This window comes from Halictus rubicundus, chromosome 2 (genome assembly GCF_050948215.1).
Source record: "Halictus rubicundus isolate RS-2024b chromosome 2, iyHalRubi1_principal, whole genome shotgun sequence".
Classification (NCBI taxonomy): Eukaryota; Metazoa; Arthropoda; class Insecta; order Hymenoptera; family Halictidae; genus Halictus; species Halictus rubicundus.
In genome coordinates, this window is record NC_135150.1 from 6,868,693 (window position 1) to 6,888,983 (window position 20,291).

Genomic DNA, 20,291 nt, shown 5'->3' on the forward strand with positions numbered 1-20,291 from the left:
CGAGCTATCGCATTAACACTAACCTCAAAGCTGTCTTTCGAATTGCAGAGGCATTTCTACTTGCAATGTTAAACTCCAAAAATATTTAGAGGATGTTGACATATTTATTGGCGTGGAAACTATGCTTAATAGTAACAAAAAATTCGATCTTTCTCATACATTCATTTCTTTAGTCTCACTGTTTATATCTTTAGTGTTATTATTGTATTCGAAAACGTTCATTCTATTGTCTCAATCCTAGTTATAAGCCACCTACGTAATGTAAAGTTAGCATGCACAGCCATGTGCATGCTGCTAATAATCCCATGTGGGGTTTTATAGCTTAATAAAAAAAAAAGTCGAGAAATTATCCGTCCGAGCACATCGCATTATTGTAGTCCGATCGTGTTGATAAGGAAGAAAAACGGACAATATAGAATAGCTGTGGATTACAGAGACTTAAACAAGTTAACGTTACGAGATAATTTTCCTATTCCTAGGATAGATTGCGAAACAAAACGTATTTTACTCGGTTAAATTTGAAAGACGCATTTCACCACATTTTTATGAAGGAAAACTCAATTAAATACACGGCATTTACATGTTTTATGGGTCCATTTGAATATCTACACATGCCTTTTGGATTAGCAAACGGCCCATCATTTTTCATGAGATTTATAAATACCGCATTTCGAGAATTATTAAATCAACAAAAAATTTTGATATACTTAGACGATATCTTAATTGCCACCGAAACCGCTTGCGAAAAAGAGATACTGGCAGAAGTTTTTAATGTAGTAACCAGAAATTGTTTAGATTTAAAATTAGCCAAATGTGCTTTCCTGCTTGGAAGTAGTCTATCTAGGCTATCGTATAGACTCGCAAGGCATTAAACCGAGTGAAGAAAATCTAAAGGCTGTGTACGATTACCCTGTCCCCAGAAATTACCGCGAACTACAGAGGTTTTTTGTTGAGAATTAATACTCGACAGTTATTCGCGACATCCGCATGAGAATGCGTCTATCGGACTGATCGTCTTTTGTTTTCTTGCGGTGATTCCGTTTTGTATGCGTTCCTTCTTTTCTGGAACACTCCACATTCTTCTCTACGCGCGAAAGCATGTAATTTTCGTATATCAAATAAAGTGTGTTAAAGTCTACCATTAGATCCACGTCCATATAATCCTAACATTTTTGGGTTTAGTTTCTTATTTTAGGAAATTCATAAAAAATTTTGCAGTAATAGCAAAACCGCTGTACTGTTATGCCGCATCATCCTCCAACCTTATCTTCGCCCTTTTTGCCCGGCTGATTCACCTATTTGACTGGACTAGGAACGGCGGAGTTACGTGTCCGGTCACACATATTAGGGTTCCAAAGGTCTTTGGAAAAGGGCCATATAAGGAGCCTTCTCATTAAACGACTTCCACTTCCGAGTTAACACTTCTATTGCACGGACGCATAATTTCTGTAAGCGCGAGTTTCTTGTAAACAATCTGTTGGCGTGTGTGTGGCCTACTCAATAAAAACTTCAGGTTATCAAGAAGACAAGGACTATTTCTCGAGAGAATCCCATCCTTCTTTCTTCACGGCATAACAGTACGACTTGTTGAAATGCAAAGTCGGTTTCCGATGGGACGACGAGTTGCTAAATTGTTTCGAAAATCTTAAGAAAATATTAATGTCGGAACCCGTGTTAGCTATTTACTCTGTATCTGTACACGCGGAGACTGAGTTGCATTGCGATGCGAGTTCACACGGATTTGGATCGGTACTATTGCAAAAACAAGCAGATGGTAAATTCCACCCTATCTGTTATTTTAGTAAAAGAACGACTCAGGCAGAGAGCAGATATCATAGTTTCGAATTGGAAGCATTAGCAATAGTTTATGCGCTGGAGCGTTTTAGAATTTACTTACAAGGAATACCGTTCAAAATTGTGACGGATTGTAACAGTCTGAAATTAACATTGGAGCGAAAGGAAATAAACCCACGAATTTTGCGATGGTCACTAATTTTGCGAAATTATCAATATACGTTCGAACACCGAACGGGAGATAAACTGGTACATGCGGATGCACTTAGTCGTGAATTTAGTGTGTTGTGTAATGCAATTAAAGAAACTGCGAGAGGAATTGCAAAATTCCGAAAATAAATTTTACGAATTGAGCAATGGATTGGTTTATCGGAAGGTTAATAACAAACGGTTATTTTGTGTTCCATCTTCAATGGAGGAACGGAAATACCAAGCAGAACCTCTTCTTACTATTGCGAGAGACTGCACGTCATAACACAATTAAATTCCACGATCGCGACTGACGACCACGATTATCGTGAATGAATAGGTTGTTTAAACTACCTGTCTTCGTGCACTAGGCCCGATATTACACATACGATAAGCTATCTGAGTAATAATTCACACAGTGAAGAACACTGGCTTGATGCAAAGCGTGTTCTAAGTTATCTAAAAGGCACCATAAACCATTGTTTAACGTATAAGAAATCGAATCTTGAGGTTATAGATTTTGCCGATGCGGATTTTGCTAGCGACATATCAGATCGCAGATCGTATTAGGGAACGGAGCAGTGTCATGGGAAAGCAAAAAACAAGCGACGATTTCTGTTTAGACTTGTGAGGCTGAATATGTTGCTCTATCAGAAGCTTGTAAGGAAGCTAAATTCCTAAGTAATTTAATTTATGAGATTACAAATGTTAGAGAACCTATAAAAGTATTTAATGATAATCAGTCAGCACAGTTTTGGGCAACAGGGAGATTACGTCACAATCGAACCAAACACATTGATGTTAGAAATCATTTTGTGCGAGAGGCACTGAATTCCAACATTGTGAGTCTGCATTATATCAGCACGAATGATATGATTGCAGATATTTTTACTAAACCCTTAACTAGAGATAAGCATTCAAAATTTGTAAATGCGTTGCGTTTAAAGTCAGAAATGTAGCGATTGGGTGGGGGGGGGGGGATGTTGGAACACTAGCAACCATGTGTACTAATCGCGACATCTCTGATGTTTATTATGTGGTATCGGGAATATGCGGGCACGCGGTATATAGTTTTAAGATAAGGAGCAGTGGGGTAAATCCGTATGTTCCGTCGCAAAAGAACTGTCGTCTTAAGCACGAATCGTTTCTTCATAATATCGATAAACGAAAGGGTCTTACAGAGGGTCCTTGTTCGTATCTTTTTCCTCTCAAAACATTCGTGATTTAGAGACGTAACCAAATAGCAACCTTGGCCTCTCATAATCTCGAAGCTGTTTACCATCGGACCGACCTAACGATGTTTGCATTCACAAGACATGGGCTGAAGAACCTCCGCATTCTTTAAATACGGCCCAAGGATGTATATCCTTCGCTCGCGGCCACTAAGTACGGTCAGGCCATAAATTCATGACACAGTTCAAGGGTCTACGACAATCGACCTTTCGACAGCGTCGAATTACCGAAACGCATCGTTTTTCCCAAGTCATATATTGTTGTATACCCGATAACCCTAGGCTCTAGTTAAACACCAACGCATCATGATAATCATGCCATAGACACGTCAGCCAAAACCCTTGAATCATCAGAACCAAACAGACCCTTAGACTTTGTCTCTTCCACGTCATCCTTTCCACAACAAGCCTTTTCTACTCCCTTCCACATTTTCCTCTCAAAAGCTACATATATATTGTAGGAATCTTGGGAAATGGGGAGATTAATCTCTTTGAAACACGTTGCTGAATATTAATATATTTAGAATAAATAACACTGACACGATTAACGCTGTTTCTCGCAAGGCAGTCGCAACTCTACTCTCCGCTCTTACCGAACATCCACGCTTTATATTCTTTCACCCTCTTGCATTCATCTCGCTTGCACTCTGTTTCTTGCATCCATCGCTTTCATTCTTAGAAATACACAAACTCTCCTATCACTTAGACCTAAACACTTTTCGTTCACACCTCTTCAGTCACTCGAGTTTTCCAAACATACCGGCGCCGAACCGTCGCAACATGATCCGGTCGCCCGCACGCACGCACGCACAATGAACCATTCATCCCACACTCGGCCGTCCTGACAAAAAATACCTGACCTCAGGTATCGGACCCTGTGTCATTGTCAAACTCATCCGCATCCGATTCGCTCAAGTCTTCATTATCGCATGCCCACAATTTTAAATGATCCGCCGCAGTTGAGGTAGTTAAAGGACCCTCGTGATCACCAATTCTTTCCACGACATAACGATCGTTCCGCAATTCTTTAATTATTTTATAAGGCCCTAAAAATTTATTAGCAAGCTTTAGACCTGGGCCTTGCTGGGTTCGCTTTGTCGCTACAATATCGTTTACAACGTATTTTGTCGCTTTCCTTCTCTTCCTATTGTGAGTTCTACGATTTTCTTTTGCCTGGACGCGAATCTCATCCCGCCTATTGTGAAATTCGGCAACCCACTCTTTCTCTAGCAACTGTCTAATTTCATGATTTTCTCGCAACCTCGTGTGGGTCCCAAACAATATACGGAAAGGAGACGCGCCCACGCTTCGACATAGAGTGGTGTTCAAACATTGCTGCGCTGATTCTAAATATCGAAACCATTCTTCGCGCTTCGGGTGTGACATTTTCGCAAGAACTGGTATTAAAATCCTATTTCTTAATGAATCAATATTAGCATCCTCTTTTTTGTTATCAAATGGATTCGACCGTCTGATGTTATCTATTTTATTGCTCTTAAGCTCTGTTTGATCTTTCTTATGCAAATTGATTATTTCTTGACTAAATAATTGTACACTCACATCTGAATTATTGTCTGTATTAAATCTACCAATCATGTAAGAAGACTCATCTGTGGTTTTACCTATCTGATGTACCTCTAACTCATGACCAGTGAAATGTGCTCTCAACTGATATAAATACGTCATTACAGCTAACTTGTCAGGTACAGTTAATATATCCATATCCGCTGGTTCTATAACTCTACCTATACCAAGAGCTTCACCAGCATCAAACGCTTTCTTACAGTTACCTTTCACATCATGTGGTAATAGTGAATCTATGTCTATAAGATCTGGTCTAAAATTATGTATGATTGCACAAAATGCCATTCCATTTCTCCAAGATATCGTAAGATTAGTAACCTTGACACCAGGATAACCTTTAGTTACATCCTTACACCATTCCAATAAATCCTCGCCTGGTGTAATCTCTTTTAATCTAGGAATAGTAACATCGTTCCTTGTTAGTTCTAATGGTTGTGATGGTAATCTCAATCTCTGTTCAATGTTTTTATCATTTTCAACGGCAACACTGTCTTTCAAAGATGATTTATCCTTAAAGGAATCAACAATGCCTGTTAGACTAATATCACGAATGAAGTGGTCATTATCATTTACAAGTGTAGTACTGTCCTTTGATAAACTCGCCGCACTTATCGGAGTGCTAGGTAATTCGCTTTCGCTAAGACTATTTGTCATTAAATCAAGTTGTGCAGAAATATCTAGAATCTCGTCCAGATTTTTCACAGATACTTCCTCAACATCCTCAGGTATATCCTCATTATCAACATCGTCTAATGGTGCTATATCGCTATTATTGTTAACTGACATTAAACTAGCTATGCTCTGCATGTCCTCATCTCGGAGAATAATTCTCATGGACGATCGAGGTTCAAGATTTCTACGCGGCTGATAATTATTTGTTATCCTTTCTACTTCGCGACGATCTTCGCGATTCACAATATACGTGTCCACTTCCGAGGAGTTATACGCGACGATATTAAAAACTTCTGGAACTCTTTCCGCAGTTGGAATATTCTTATCCGCCTTAGATATAGAAACGTGATTATTCTCGAGTGATACACTTAAATTCCGTAAAAAGTCGGCGCCTATGATCAATGCAGGTTGCATAAGCCGGTCGGAAACGACGTGAATCGTTATCGGATACAATTCTTTATCCACGATAATTTCGGTACTAAAAACGCCATACGTCTCGTTGCCGTCAGAGCCTACTCCGCGAAATCGTAAACCCGTTCGCTGTAAACGCGGCGCGCCTAATTCTGCATGTACCGACGCACGCATTAAACAAATATCGCTTCCCGTGTCAATTACCGCTATTATTTTACGCCCATAAATTACCGTTTCTTTCTCGTACTTTGCCGACCGTTCCACATTGTAACTGCTGCAGATTGACGGCAGTTTTGTCGGACAACGGGCTGCAATGTGTCCGTACCCTCGGCATCCGAAACACTTGACGCCTTTTTCCCTGGTTGGGCAATCAAAGAGCTGGTGTCCCAGTAGCCCGCAGCTTGGGCATCTCCGTTCCAATGCACCTGACTGCAGATGTCCTTGGGGCTGGTACCTCCTGCTGTCTTCCTCTTTGACCGGGGGTCTTCTGCTGCTGTACTCCTCCGCTGTATTCTTCGCAGCTGTTCTCTTTACAGCATCTCGACTGCTATAGCTCGTTCCTCCCAATGTTACTTTTTCAAACGCTTCCATCAAATCTGCTGGCGACGAAAATCTTTGAATGTGCGCCTGATTCCGCAGCGTACCATTAGGAATTCCCTCGATGATGAGGTCAACTATCTCGTCTTCTTCTATGGGCACATTATTCGCCAAAATCACTTTATGATGGAAGTACTCGCTGAAGGATTCATTTGGTTGCCACACACGCTCTTCGCACTTCCTTCGCCTGATGGTTTTGTTAACCCGTCGAAAAAACATTTCGCGCATCCTGTCCATCAAATCGCGCGTGGTTAGCTCCAAGAATTCCGGCTTGGAATAAAACCATTCTAACGCCTTTCCACTTAATCTGCTGCCCATCAGCACCTTGCACATTTCGTCAGATAGGTTGTACGTAAGGGTCAGTAGACGCACCTGTTTTTCCCATCGATCGAACTTTTCACCGTCGCCGTCGAAAAATGGGAGAAGCCCCGCAATCGTGGTAATGTTGATATTACCTACGATGCTATGTCCAAACGCTGGGGTGGGTGGAAAAAAAATAGGTTGTGGTGGGGTGTTTGATTCACGTTCCTGTAGCCTTTGTCGCATCGCTTCCAGTTCCCTCATTAATTGGGATTCCCTCGCAGTCATCTCTGTTTCGCCAGGAACTTTACTAGATCCGTTTGCGGGATTTTCCAAATCTTTTGTTGCTCCCATTATTCTGGCTATCAACTCGACTTTTGACCCGCTAGTGCGCAGATTTAGTTTTCTAAGTTGTTCCTTCAATTGTATCACTTTTAAATTACTCAGGTCCACTTCACTCATCGGCACGCACAAAGTTTGTAATGTCTCGCTAATTGTCAGTCGCTAAATCACTAATACAGTCGCTAAATCACTAATACAGTCACTAAGTCACTAATACAGTCGCTATGTGTTAACGCTAATATCACTGACTCTTTCAATCCCGGACGAGCCCCCAATTGTAGGAATCTTGGGAAATGGGGAGATTAATCTCTTTGAAACACGTTGCTGAATATTAATATATTTAGAATAAATAACACTGACACGATTAACGCTGTTTCTCGCAAGGCAGTCGCAACTCTACTCTCCGCTCTTACCGAACATCCACGCTTTATATTCTTTCACCCTCTTGCATTCATCTCGCTTGCACTCTGTTTCTTGCATCCATCGCTTTCATTCTTAGAAATACACAAACTCTCCTATCACTTAGACCTAAACACTTTTCGTTCACACCTCTTCAGTCACTCGAGTTTTCCAAACATACCGGCGCCGAACCGTCGCAACATGATCCGGTCGCCCGCACGCACGCACGCACAATGAACCATTCATCCCACAATATATAGCAGCCCGTCGAAACAGAGTTAGAGCTTCTTCTTGCATATTTGAGTGCAGAAGGTTACATCGTTGTACCTTAAACTCGCCACCGTGTATACACTTAAATAAAACTCTTCTCGATTTTATTATAAACTGTTGTACTCGATTTCCAAACCCGGAATCCAACAATATCGCCCCACTCTTCCTTCCAACCAGGCTGCCGCCAGAGCTTGTGGAAGGGAGTTTGAACAATTAAGGGCATGCTGATTGGAAAATGCAAGTTTTCACGAACCAATCCGGAGAGCTTCCTCTCTCATCGCAACGAGCGACACATACCTCTCCTACACCTAAGGCCAACCTCTCATCCACGAGGAGCCTAAGACCTCGAGTTGATTCTGAAAGTCGTCGAGCTTCAAAAACAGTTCATACAAGATCTTTGGACTAGCAACACTAACCAGGTCTCAACCGAACGTTACATCTTCGCGTTGAGTCTGGAAGTCGAGCCTTTGCATATAGTTCATTCACGATCTTCGAACCCGTGACACTAATCAGTCAATCATACCGAGCGTCGTATTGCCTTGCAATCACAATCGGCAAGGCGAATACAATACGGATCACACACAGATCCGCGCGCGTCTAAGGCAGGACCTGTCGGAATAGCCTTACTGACGAGTCCTCCGGCAGGTTCGGGACGAAACGCGATTCCTTTCTATTCTAATCCAAAGTCTTCCGTCTCCGTTGAAATAGTTGCCCAATATTAAGTTGGCGGGCAACGAACGCGAAAGTACGTCGCGAACATTTTTGGTCCTTCGAGCCGGATACGATGGCCTAGTGACAGTGCAGTGAGTGCAAAGACAAACTAGTGTGGACAAACGGATTAAAGGAGTCAGTCAGCCTTAGCCGCGATCAACCGCCATCGCTGACCAGCCAGTGTGGACGAAAACAGCCACGACCAACCATCATCGCTGACCAGCCAGTAAAACAGCAGCTGACGAGACATTCGGCCAACTACATCAGCTCAAGGTAGGCACGTTATTTTGAATTTACCGATCAGGAATATCAATTGGCAATTCTCAGTAAGACAGCGAAAATGGCTAACGCGATCAAAACGAATCAACGCATTCGCGCCCTCAAACACAAACAACGCGTTTTTACCTCGAATTTGACAAACTTCACCACCGAGTTGTCAGAATATCAAGATTCCGCGACCGCACGTACGAAACTACGCGAACGCATAGATCGGCTGAGAAAGCAATTCGACGTGTCACGTCCGGTGGTTCGATCGCTCATGAATAAGACAAATAAAAATTATGCCACGCGAGGAGAGAAGAATAAATAAGATTAAGATAAGCCTTAAGATTCTAGAAATCATAAGACGATGCAGACATATCCCCGGAGGTCTTCAGGTTAGTAACCAGAAAGTGACTTTCTACATGCTCCGAGGACACTTACTACCTGCTGAGTAAGGCTCAGAACGCAAGAGGCTACTGATATCTGGCGAAATCTCGCAGATATCCGAGTTGATCATTTTGTCATAGACGAGACAGTATTTGATATTATACCAACTTTTGCCCAGGAGTGGCCTAGGTCACAAGATGAAACCATTTTAGGGTACTACGAGGGGAAGGCCATACAATCTCCAGAGAAGCCGAGAGGCATGATTGCTGGAGCCTTGTTCTGTTACTTAACATCTTTGACAAAGGAAGCAAATGTCACCCAAGTATGGGTACAGCGTCGGCGCCTACAATTTCAAGAGAGATAGTAAGCAAGGAGGGATTTGAACTCAGCTACTGCACCACAATACAACTGTGCAACAATAACTTTCCCAGGATAACTGAGGTCATTTTGATCAAGTTGAGTTAATCAGTGATTACTTCGAGTAGAATTTCATCATGGCTGAGAGGAGATCACTGGCACAACGATTGTCCCAGGCTCGTAATAAAGGGGTACCATCAATCGTAGCAAACTTCTCGCGCTTAATGTCATCTTCAGGTGATTCAATCATTCCGTCATAAAGTTTGGACCGGATCAGTCCGTTATAGTGTCAATTTCAGTAAAGTTCAAATTCAGTGAAAGTTTTATAAAGTTCAAAACCAGTGATAATTGGAATTGGTGAAAGTTGCAACCTGCGACCTGCGAACCGCAGCAACTGCGATTAGCGGTATTCCCATCCTGCGGTAACTGCGATCTACGGAACCTGCGACTTGTGGACTTGCGGTGTCCACACCACGAAGCGAACACAACAACTCGGTAAATTAACATTACTATTATTGAACGAAATATTTGTAAGCTATCTAGTTTATGCGTTAACTACACATAATCTCTATTTGTCAAATCATGTTTAAAACTTCTGATTCAGCACCTAATTTTGAATAAATCAATAATTTTGTTTGTTTTGGAAAATAAGAATACAAGTTATTTAAACAATCCTCAATTTCCCGAACCGTAGCCGGTGAATGCAGGTAGGTTCAAAACTGCGTCCTATCTCATAAAAATCATAATCCGTCCTACCTGGGACGTAACAATACCCAGTTTATAAGTGTTGATTATTGATTATATAATAGACAAAGTAAGGCGAAACGAATTTATTATATATAGAATTACAGATATTTTCATATATAGTATATAAGTAATTAGATGTAGATCAACAATACTACATAAGGACCGTTTTTGTATTGGGCAGATAGAGTTCAGGCTCTTCAACGCCATCTTTATGTATATAAAGAAAAGAATAAACCATAACCATAACCACATCGGGCATCAAGTATATCCTACATTGGTGACCCGAGCTCCTACATTCCCCTAGACCGCGGCGATCACTCGAGTTTCCCTTCTCAGTTCCGCCACGCGAACTTCGCTCGAGAGAACGGAAACTCGATCTCTTTCGATCGATATCTATCGTCGTGATCGGATGCGTTTCAATATCTGCTCTCTAGTCTTTTTGTATCTTCCGAGATCCCCTCGGACATTGAATAAATCATGCTCTCTGGTTCAAGTCGAACCGTAAACGCGAGTGAGTTAATATATCCTACCACGTGGCTCCTTAACCTCAGAAAATACGTAGAGTAGGCTACGTGCCTCGTTAACCCTCCCGAGGCTGCAGATGTTCACCGCGGGTGAATATCTCAAACATAAACCTACAAGTTGTGTGGGGCCGGCGGCGCTCACGCTCGCAAAACGGTAATCACCGCGTACGACGACGCACTAGCGAGCGCGATACAATTATCGGAAAGTTTCTCATTGACACCAAGTCAATCTATGAGAACCAAGACCGATTCGCCGGCACCGTCCACGTCAAATAGCATCACCGGAATACATCTCCTGAAGATCAATCTTCCTCGTTTCGACGGTCGCCTCGAGAAATGGCTGCCGTTTAAAGACGCGTTTTTAAGCTTGATCCACGGTCACACCGGACTCACTGACATACAAAGATTTAATTACCTGAGGTTATCAGTATCAGGACAAGCCGAATCCGCCATCGAATCGTTCACAATGAGCGAAGAAAATTACAAAGCCGCGTGGGCTCAATTATTAGAGACCTATGACAACCAACGCGCGCTCGTTCTACGGCACACCGCACTATTACTCGAGACACCGGCAATGCCGGACGGTACGCCAAACTCGATCAACAATTTGATCAATTACATGCAATCGCACATCCGTTCGTTACAATCGCTCGGCCGATCTTGGGAGGATATCGCAAACGATTTCATCACGAGCATCGCGATCGATCGCATGGATCACGAAACGCGCCGTACATGGGAGCAAACCCTAGTCGACACGCGCATGCCTCACGCGGCAGAGATGTTCAAACATCTCCGCAACGCATCGCATCAGAGTAGCTCTCAGAACACAACAACAAACGCGAAACGGATAAGACACGCGTTACCGGAAACCCAACGACCGTCGCCAAACCTTCGATCGCGAGCCCCGAAACGGACATTCGTAACAACGACCAAAAGGACCTTGTCATCACCCATTCCGAAAGGACGAACATTCGTGACAACGACCACCACCCAAACATGCAAGATTTGCAGGTCAACGACGCACCGAACGTACTCATGTTCTAAATTTATAAACATATCAATCGAGGATCGATGGGCAGCTGTGCGGGCAGCAAACCTATAAACGTGACGACTGCACTAAAGGTGAATGTCACGTATATGGAGAAGGACATAATACAAGACTGCACACAAACCGAAACCCAACTGCTCCAGCTGTAGAAGCATGACTAGCACCGGGAATTGCAGATCACTTATCTCCTCACCAGCACACCTTCTTTTCAAACGGACTGACGAACGGTCTATTAACGACAGCATTAATTCGCGTACTAGATCGCAACGCTAGCCCGGTATTATGGCGTACGCTGATTGACACTTGTTTCAACGCAAATCTTATCACAGACGAGCTCGCGAAACGGTTACGCCTACCAACAACCCGCCAAACCGCAGTCATTGAAGCGTTGAACCAACTTAACACTACAACAAGCAATCTCATGACCGCCTCAATCAAATCACGATTAACCAATTATCAGCGGGCGCTAACATTTTGCATAATACCGCGAATCGCAGGATTATTACCCGACAATCATGTCGATAGAGCCAATCTTCACATACCAGCAAACCTACGTCTAGCCGATCCAGAATTCCATCGCCCGGGAAAGATCGACATGCTGCTCGGAACCGGGCCTGCATTATCATGTTTAAGCATCGGACAAATTAACTTGTCGAAACAACGCGACGTCGATCTCGTTTTACAGAAAACTGAATTCGGATGGATTTTAGGAGGCGGTTGTGAGTGGTGATTGTTTGTATTGGGTGTGTGTGAGCGCGCGTGCGCGAGAGAGACGCCGGAATGAGGTTACGTTCGTAGTACGTGGTGCGTAGCGTGTCGTTGTGTGTCCGGATTTACGCCATGTGATTGAGAGTGCAAGAAGAGAGATATGTTATTCATACATTTAAATATATATACAGTCCGCGACACTTGATTAAACGCAGTGTTATTTTCATAATATTTTAATGTAATAAAGTTTAAATTAACTTTTTTTCCTTGTGCATTCTATTTTTCAGATATAGTAATTAAAGCTTACGCACTTTGCTTGAAGAAATTGTTTATTCTGTATAAAAGTATTCGCTTTTTCTGAAAACAGTCGAAATGCATATGCGACACTTGATTAAACGCGGTTCCTTTTTTTATAGTCACGGTCCTGTTTTCTGCATTTCTTTTGTTTCATTTCGTTTCTTAGCAACCAATGTATCATGTCCAGAATTATACTGCAAGAGCAAGCTAAAAATTTGTGAGAAAAACGAAATAATGGGACGTGCAAAGCAGTTAAACGGTATCGAAATTGGAAAGATTCAGGCGTTAAAAGAAGAAGGGTATTCCAAAAGAGAAATTGCAAGAAGATTAAATAGAAGTGAATTTGTCATACGTTCCTATTTGAAGAATAGTGAAAATTATGGAAAATTATACAAAGGCAGAACTAAAGAGGCTCTATCGCCAAGAGAAAAAAGGTCGGTTTTGAGGATTGCATCGAATTCTACTTGTAGTGCGAAGCAAATTGCTGAGAAGGCTAATGTTTCAGCGAGTGTACGAACCGTACAAAGATATTTAAAAAAGATACCCACCATCGAAAGAAGATGCATGAAGAAAAAACCTTGTTTAAAAGACCGTCATAAAAAGGATAGACTCGAGTTCGCCAGGAAGCATATGGATTGGGTGTCACAATGGCAAAAAGTAATTTTTTCTGACGAGAAAAAGTTTAACTTGGACGGTCCAGATGGGTACTCCTATTATTACCACGATTTGAGAAAGGAAGAAAGAATTTTTTCTCGAAGACAGCATGGAGGAGGATCCGTTATGATTTGGGGAGCCATAAGCTCTAAAGGTGTCGTGGATTTGAAGGTCATGAAAGGGCGGCAGGATTCACAAAAATATTTGGAGATATTAAGAGCAGCAAAAATTAAGATTTTTGGTGTTATTAATGATAATGATTGGATTTTTCAACAAGATAACGCTGCAATACATACTGCCAAGATAATCAAAAAGTGGTTTGAAGAGCAGGAAATAACGTGTTTAGAATGGCCAGCACTATCACCCGACATAAATATAATAGAAAATGTTTGGGGATTTTTGTCAAGAAGGGTCTATATGAATAATAGACAATTTTCAAGTCAAGAAGAGCTGATAACCGCGATTGAAGAGGAGTGGAGAGCCATACCACAGGATTACATAAATACATTGTATAAATCATTACCAAATCGCATATTTCAAATCATAAATAAGAATGGAGGATACTCAAAATATTAATAAACCATGATTGTGATGATAACAATGTGTTTTAGCGGTTTAATTACAGTGCGTTTAATCAAATGTCGCAAGATTATCCTTACTTTTTTTCAAACAAGCGAATAATTTTGTACTGCATAAATAATTTCTCGAAGTAAAGTATGTAAACTTTTATCAAATAGAATCTATCATATTGAAAACACAAAAATGATAATTTAAATTTCATTTAGTTAAAATACAGCAAAAATACCACTGCGTTTAATCAAGTGTCGCGGACTGTATGTTATTAAATACATACTACATTATAAATCGAGGTTATCTCCCATTCTTTTACCACACTTGTAGTGTCCAAATTACAGTACTTTGATGCAGATCTATTGATTCGCCATGGTGTCCCTTAGAGAATACTGAATTATCATCAGAGGAATGCTAAATTGAAATATTAGGTTAAGTAAAAAGTTCTGAGCGTTTTTCGCTAGATGTCTTCAGCGAGCCATATCTCACGATGTTCACATCGTATCGAGTCATCGAGTTACGGCAATTTCAAGGTGATATTACGCATGAATAAAGGTCTTTGTTAGTTTTTTGTTTTGGTGAAGCCAGTTGTGTGTTACAGCGTTCGAAAATGGAGGTAAAAAAAGAGAAAATTCGATACATTCTTCAGTACCACTACGACCAAGGTGAAAAGGCGGAGCAGGCAGGCAAAAAAATTTGTGCTGTTTATGGACCCAATACAGTATCGAATGCAACAGCAAAGCGGTGGTTCCAACGATTCCGTTCTGGTAATATGGACGTCGAAGATGAGGCACGCTCTGGTAGGCCAATCGTCGAAAATGTGGACAAAATCATGGAAATCGTCGAGTCGGACCGGCATGTAAGCACTTATTCCATTGCCCAGGAACTGAAGATTAGCCAGAAAACCGTTTGGAATCATTTGCATAAGGCAGGCCTCAAGAAGAAGCTCGATGTATGGGTGCCACATGAATTGACGCAAAAGAACCTTTTGGACCGAATTGATGCCTGCGATTCTTTGTTGAAACGTAACGAAATCGACCCATTTTTGAAGCGGATGGTGACTGGCGATGAAAAATGGGTCACATACGAGAATAACAGCCGAAAAAGATCGTGGTCCAATCGCGGTGTGCCGGCCCAAACGATCGCCAAGCCTGGATTAACGGCCAAGAAAGTTTTATTGTGTGTTTGGTGGGATTGGAAGGGAATCATCCACTACGAGCTGCTCCCATCGGGCCAAACACTCAATTCGGACCTCTATTGTCAACAACTGACCAGACTGAAGCAGGCCATCGACCAGAAGCGGCCAGAATTGGCCAATAGGAAGGGTGTAGTTTTTCATCAAGACAACGCCAGGCCGCACACATCTTTAACGACGCGTCAGAAGCTCCGAGAGCTTGGCTGGGACGTTCTATCGCATCCGCCGTATAGTCCAGACCTGGCACCAAGCGATTATCACCTCTTCAAGAATTTGCAAAATTTTCTTGATGGTACAAAACTGGCCTCAAGAGAGGCTTGTGAAAATGAGCTGGTCAAGTTTTTTACCAATAGGGACGAGGACTTCTTCAACCGCGGAATTATGAAATTGCCTTCAAAATGGACAAAAGTTATCGAACAAAACGGCGCATATTTGATCTAAATCGAATAATCCTAACTATGTTAATTTCATCGTCGAAATAAAGCGAAAAAGCGCTCAGAACTTTTTACTTCACCTAATATAATCATCTGTCCCAGTAAGTCACGATTTTTTTAATCATAAATTCCATCGTCATATCTTGAAAACTATTAATCGCATCGACTTCATTATGGTCTCATTCAATGTAGAATGAAAAAATTTATAAATAACGGTATTGTGCTCAATAGAAAAAACGATTTTAGTATTTTTCCTCCTAATTCGTCGATTGGGACCACTGTGCGACGCTGGATAATCCAGCAGATTACACTGTCCAACACCAAAATCGTTTTGCAATACCTGTTGGGTGATTCTTATACACTTTGTCATCCTAAAACCAAATCTGAAAGCAGAATTGCTCCATCATGCAACGTTTTCGAAAAATTTTGGTTTTTGTAAAAATGCCCGATATTGATACAAAATGACGTGTTACGCAAAAACTAAACACACGAGAAAGTTCAAATTTGAGTCAAGAGATAGAGGGGACTCTCCTCTACATATTCATATAGTCAATTATATTTTTATGCACTTCCTAATAGTTGTAAATGGTTGTTAAAGTTTGAAAATGTGCCGACGCGGGTACTTTGTACGCTCTAATTTTGTATTTATGTGAAAAATCCTTTATCTAGCAGGAATTTACTATACAGGAATGCATTCTGCAGACATTTCTGGTAAAGAAACTGTTAGAAATGGTGTTCGAGGTGCCCGCGCGGTTGCGCAGTGTGCGATGCGGGAGAGGATGAATGTGCGCATGCGTTTGAGCGACACCGAGTTGAGTTGAGTGTGCGGCACGTTCGAGTCGAGTTCGCTAACCGGCAACGTGCGAGATATGTATAATTTATATTGCTTATCAATAAACCATTATCATATAACCATAAGAACAGTCGCGCTCTGCTAACGTGAAACAGGTTATGGGCCCAGGTTACCCAGGTTACCCAGATTACCTATAAATTAAAATTAATAAGCGTTGAACAAAGTTAGGTTAGCTTTACCACGTGGCGCGTACTACACGTGTAAAATGATTCCGACAAGCATCCACCAAACTGAAAAATTAGATAGCAACAACTATGAGTCCTGGAAAGTTCAAATAAAAAGTATTCTAAGGTATAATGAATTATGGGGCTACGTAAATGGAAGTATAGTGAAAAATGAACAAAACGAGGTGGCGTGGACACAGAAAGATGAGAAAGCGTTGGATACAATTATATTAAGCATGAATAAAACACAATACAGTCAAACACAATACAGAGATGTTCGATTTCACGAGGAAATTAATGTAGATACAGGCAGTGATGTATTTACATTAGAGCAAAACGGATCAAACGATGAATCCAATAAAACAAAGGTGATTCAGCATCCTACGGAAGAAGAAGACGAAAAGGTAACCGAAGATGACGAAGAAGGAGATGAAGAGGAATCTATACCCGAGAATGAAAGTACTGAGGCAGTCAGAGAATCGTCAAATTATAAAAGAACAAGAGGAATGCCGAGGATACAACGTACCGGCACACCAGGTAGACCTAGAAAAATATATAATTATTCGACAGATTCTCAACTTACAGAACCCAGCACCCTAACGGAAGTGATGAATGGAAATGATAGACTCTTATGACTAGCAGCAATGGAAAAGGAGTACAATTCACTTTTAGAAAATCAAACGTGGGAATTAATTGACAGACCGAAGGGTGCGAAGATATTAACAAGTAGGTGGGTGTACAAAATAAAATATAATCAGGACGGCACTGTGGACAAATTCAAGGCAAGGTTAGTAGCCAGAGGAAACGAACAGAAAAAGGGCATGGATTACGACGAAGTGTTTGCCCCGGTTGCAAGGCACGACTCAATAAGAACGCTCTTGGCCAGTGCTGTGCAATGTAAAATGCACATACACCACATGGATGTAGTTACAGCCTACTTCAAGGAAAACTATCGGACACTGTTTACATGTATCAGCCAGAATTATTTGAGGAACCTGGAAAGGAGGAGAAAGTGTGCAAACTCAATAGACCTCTTTACGGCTTGAAACAAGCGGGACGTGAATGGTATCAGACATTGTTCAGGAATCAGCCGTTAAAATTTCGGCAGCTCGCGCACCATACAAACACGGCTCGATCCACGCATCGATCATGCGTATCGATCAACAGCGCCACGTCTAACCGTTACAATTACGAATCGAGTCGACCGTAACGGGGCATTCCTCGATCGACACCTCGCAGAGTATACACGCAACGGTGACAAGCGGCTTCTTCTCTTTTTTGCTCGATTATTATAGCGAACGACAGTGTGTAACCGCGCCTATCGCGTTCTGTAAATCGCTCTCAATAAAATTGCGGCAATTAGTGTTCTCGTGCTTATCGCGGAGCTCTTGACAACCGTGAGCATCACGATCCTTTCTTTTCGCAATAAAGACAATTTTTAAACGTGATCAGTGATCCTGCTTTCCTTCTAACACTCCCACTGAATATCCTCGTCAGGATAGCTCCAGTTATCCACGCATCTTCGCCACGCGCAAACAGACATTAAACGAATATTTACTCAGTATAAACCTACGAAAATCACCATTGAACCCGTGTATATATATAAGTCAAGATAATTCGGCAAATGTAATATTAATAGTATATGTAGATGATATATTAGTAGCTGCTAAAGACTTGGAAGAATTAATTAAGATGAAGAAGGTACTAAAAAGTAAATTCAAAATGAATGTGTTGGGAAGCGAGTAAATTTAGTTCCAATGAGCGGTGTGAGAACCACTGTACGAGTTGAGCGCCACTGAACGGTGCCTGCGCGGCGTGCGATACGTAGATGCGTGTTAGTTGGATTTCGGCGCTCTCTCAAGTAAACACGAGGTGTTCGACAAATGTAACCTTTATATATTCACTACATTATTCATTATTATACTCCACATTACAACATTTAAATACAGTGTTAGATCTCTTCCTGCACACCACCTAATCATCCAATAAGATCCAACATTCAACATGGTAGCAGAGGTCCGTGGTTGGCTGATTATACTGGTGATTGCAACAAATTCGGAAGAGTTCTAGAAGGTTATGGGAACACGTGGAGCTGGAATAGTAGACGAATCTAAAACTAAAGACGAAGTAAGAAAACGGTTTGTAAAGTGTGTACAAAAGGTTATAAAGTTAAATAAAGTGGTAAAAGTGCTCAAAGAAATTGAACAGGAAAACATAAAAGTTTTGGAAGAAAGTAAATGGGAAAATAGACAAGTCAACATGGCGGATGAATTCAAGATGACGCTACCTATTTTCGATGGAAAAGATTACAGCACGTGGAAGAAGAGAATTGTGATTTTTCTAAGAATGAAAAAATGTGAAACAGTGATACAACGCGAGAGAGCTGCAACGGAGAATGAAGCCACGTGGAACGAGAAAGATCTAAAGGCAATGAATTACATTTATAGTGCCTTGTCAAACAGACAAATGGAATTAGTCAATGACGAAAATACCAGCTGTGAAATAATCAAGAAATTAGACAAGCTGTACCTACGTGAGTCAACCGCATTACAAATCTGTGTAAGAAATAAACTGGAACGGTTAAAATTAAAAGACTTTACTGAAACAAGTGAATTCTACAGTGAATTTGAAAAATTGACAATTGAGCTGAAAAATGCCGGTGCTACGGTAAATGAACCAGAAAAGTTAAATTATCTTCTGAGAACGCTACCAAGTTCCTTAAGCCATATTGGTGATTTAGTTGATGTGTTGCCCGAGCAAGAAAGAACTGTTGACTATGTTATAAATAAAATAAAGTTATACGAAGAACGTGAAAGGGATGAAAATCAAAGTTCAAAAATTAAAAGTGGCAACTCAAATGTATTTCGAAGTGAAGTAAAAAAGGACAGAACGTGTTACAAATGCGGTAAGCCAGGACATTATCAATATGAGTGTACGAGCCAGAACAACGGTGGAAACTTCTGGAGAGGTTCGAGAGGAGGAAGACAGCAGCAAGCGCCAGGAGGCGCGAGATACCAGCACCAACAGCGGGGAAGAGTCAGCTATAGCAGAGGCAGCAGCGCGTACCAAGGTACAGGTCATCGAGGACGAGGCTGTCAACAACGGCGAGACCGTCAGATCGCAGATCAAGACACGATGACATTCTTGACCGAGACAGAGGGTAGAGTAAGCTACAGTAGCGAGGTAAATAATTGCGAAAATAAATTAGAATGGGTATTAGATAGCGGATGTTCGGACCACATTATAAACAACGATAAATATTTTGTAAAATTAAGCAATTTAGACAATCCGATAAATGTTAAAGTGGGAGATGGCCGAACATTAAAAGCGACTAAAGTAGGAGACGTTAAAACAAAATTTATAACGAATTTTAACGAAAAGGAAATAATATTAAAAGATGTATTCTTCGTTAAAGAGATGGATAGAAATCTAATGAGTTTTGGTAAAATAGCAGAGAAAGCGAAAATAGTTTCAGTTGGAAATAATTCAAAGATTTACGCGGGAAATAAATTGATAGGAGTCGCGAACAAAGCAAATAATGTGTACAAGATAAACACAGTAGTCGAGAGTAAACAGAGTTATATCGCTGAA

At 41.3% G+C, this 20,291-nt stretch overlaps 1 protein-coding gene and 1 pseudogene across 1 annotated transcript; both read left to right on the forward strand.

Moving 5' to 3' along the window:
* Positions 1 to 14,580: 14,580 nt before the first annotated feature.
* Positions 14,581 to 15,695, forward strand: LOC143362479 (histone-lysine N-methyltransferase SETMAR pseudogene; annotated as a pseudogene).
* Positions 15,696 to 16,741: 1,046 nt separating this feature from the next.
* LOC143361962 (uncharacterized) lies at positions 16,742 to 17,746 on the forward strand. Its single transcript, XM_076801711.1, has 2 exons — positions 16,742 to 17,237; positions 17,373 to 17,746. Exons 1-2 carry the CDS (start codon positions 16,742 to 16,744, stop codon positions 17,744 to 17,746), a joined length of 870 nt encoding a protein of 289 aa, XP_076657826.1.
* The last annotated feature ends 2,545 nt before the right edge of the window (positions 17,747 to 20,291 follow it).

Excerpts from the sequence above, each read along its gene's own strand:
- LOC143361962 (XM_076801711.1), top strand. The coding sequence starts at position 16,742 with ATGATTCCGACAAGCATCCACCAAACTGAAAAATTAGATAGCAACAAC. Across the intron at positions 17,238-17,372 it reads ACAACGTACCGGCACACCAG|AAAATCAAACGTGGGAATTA; the intron begins GTAGACCTAGAA and ends ATTCACTTTTAG.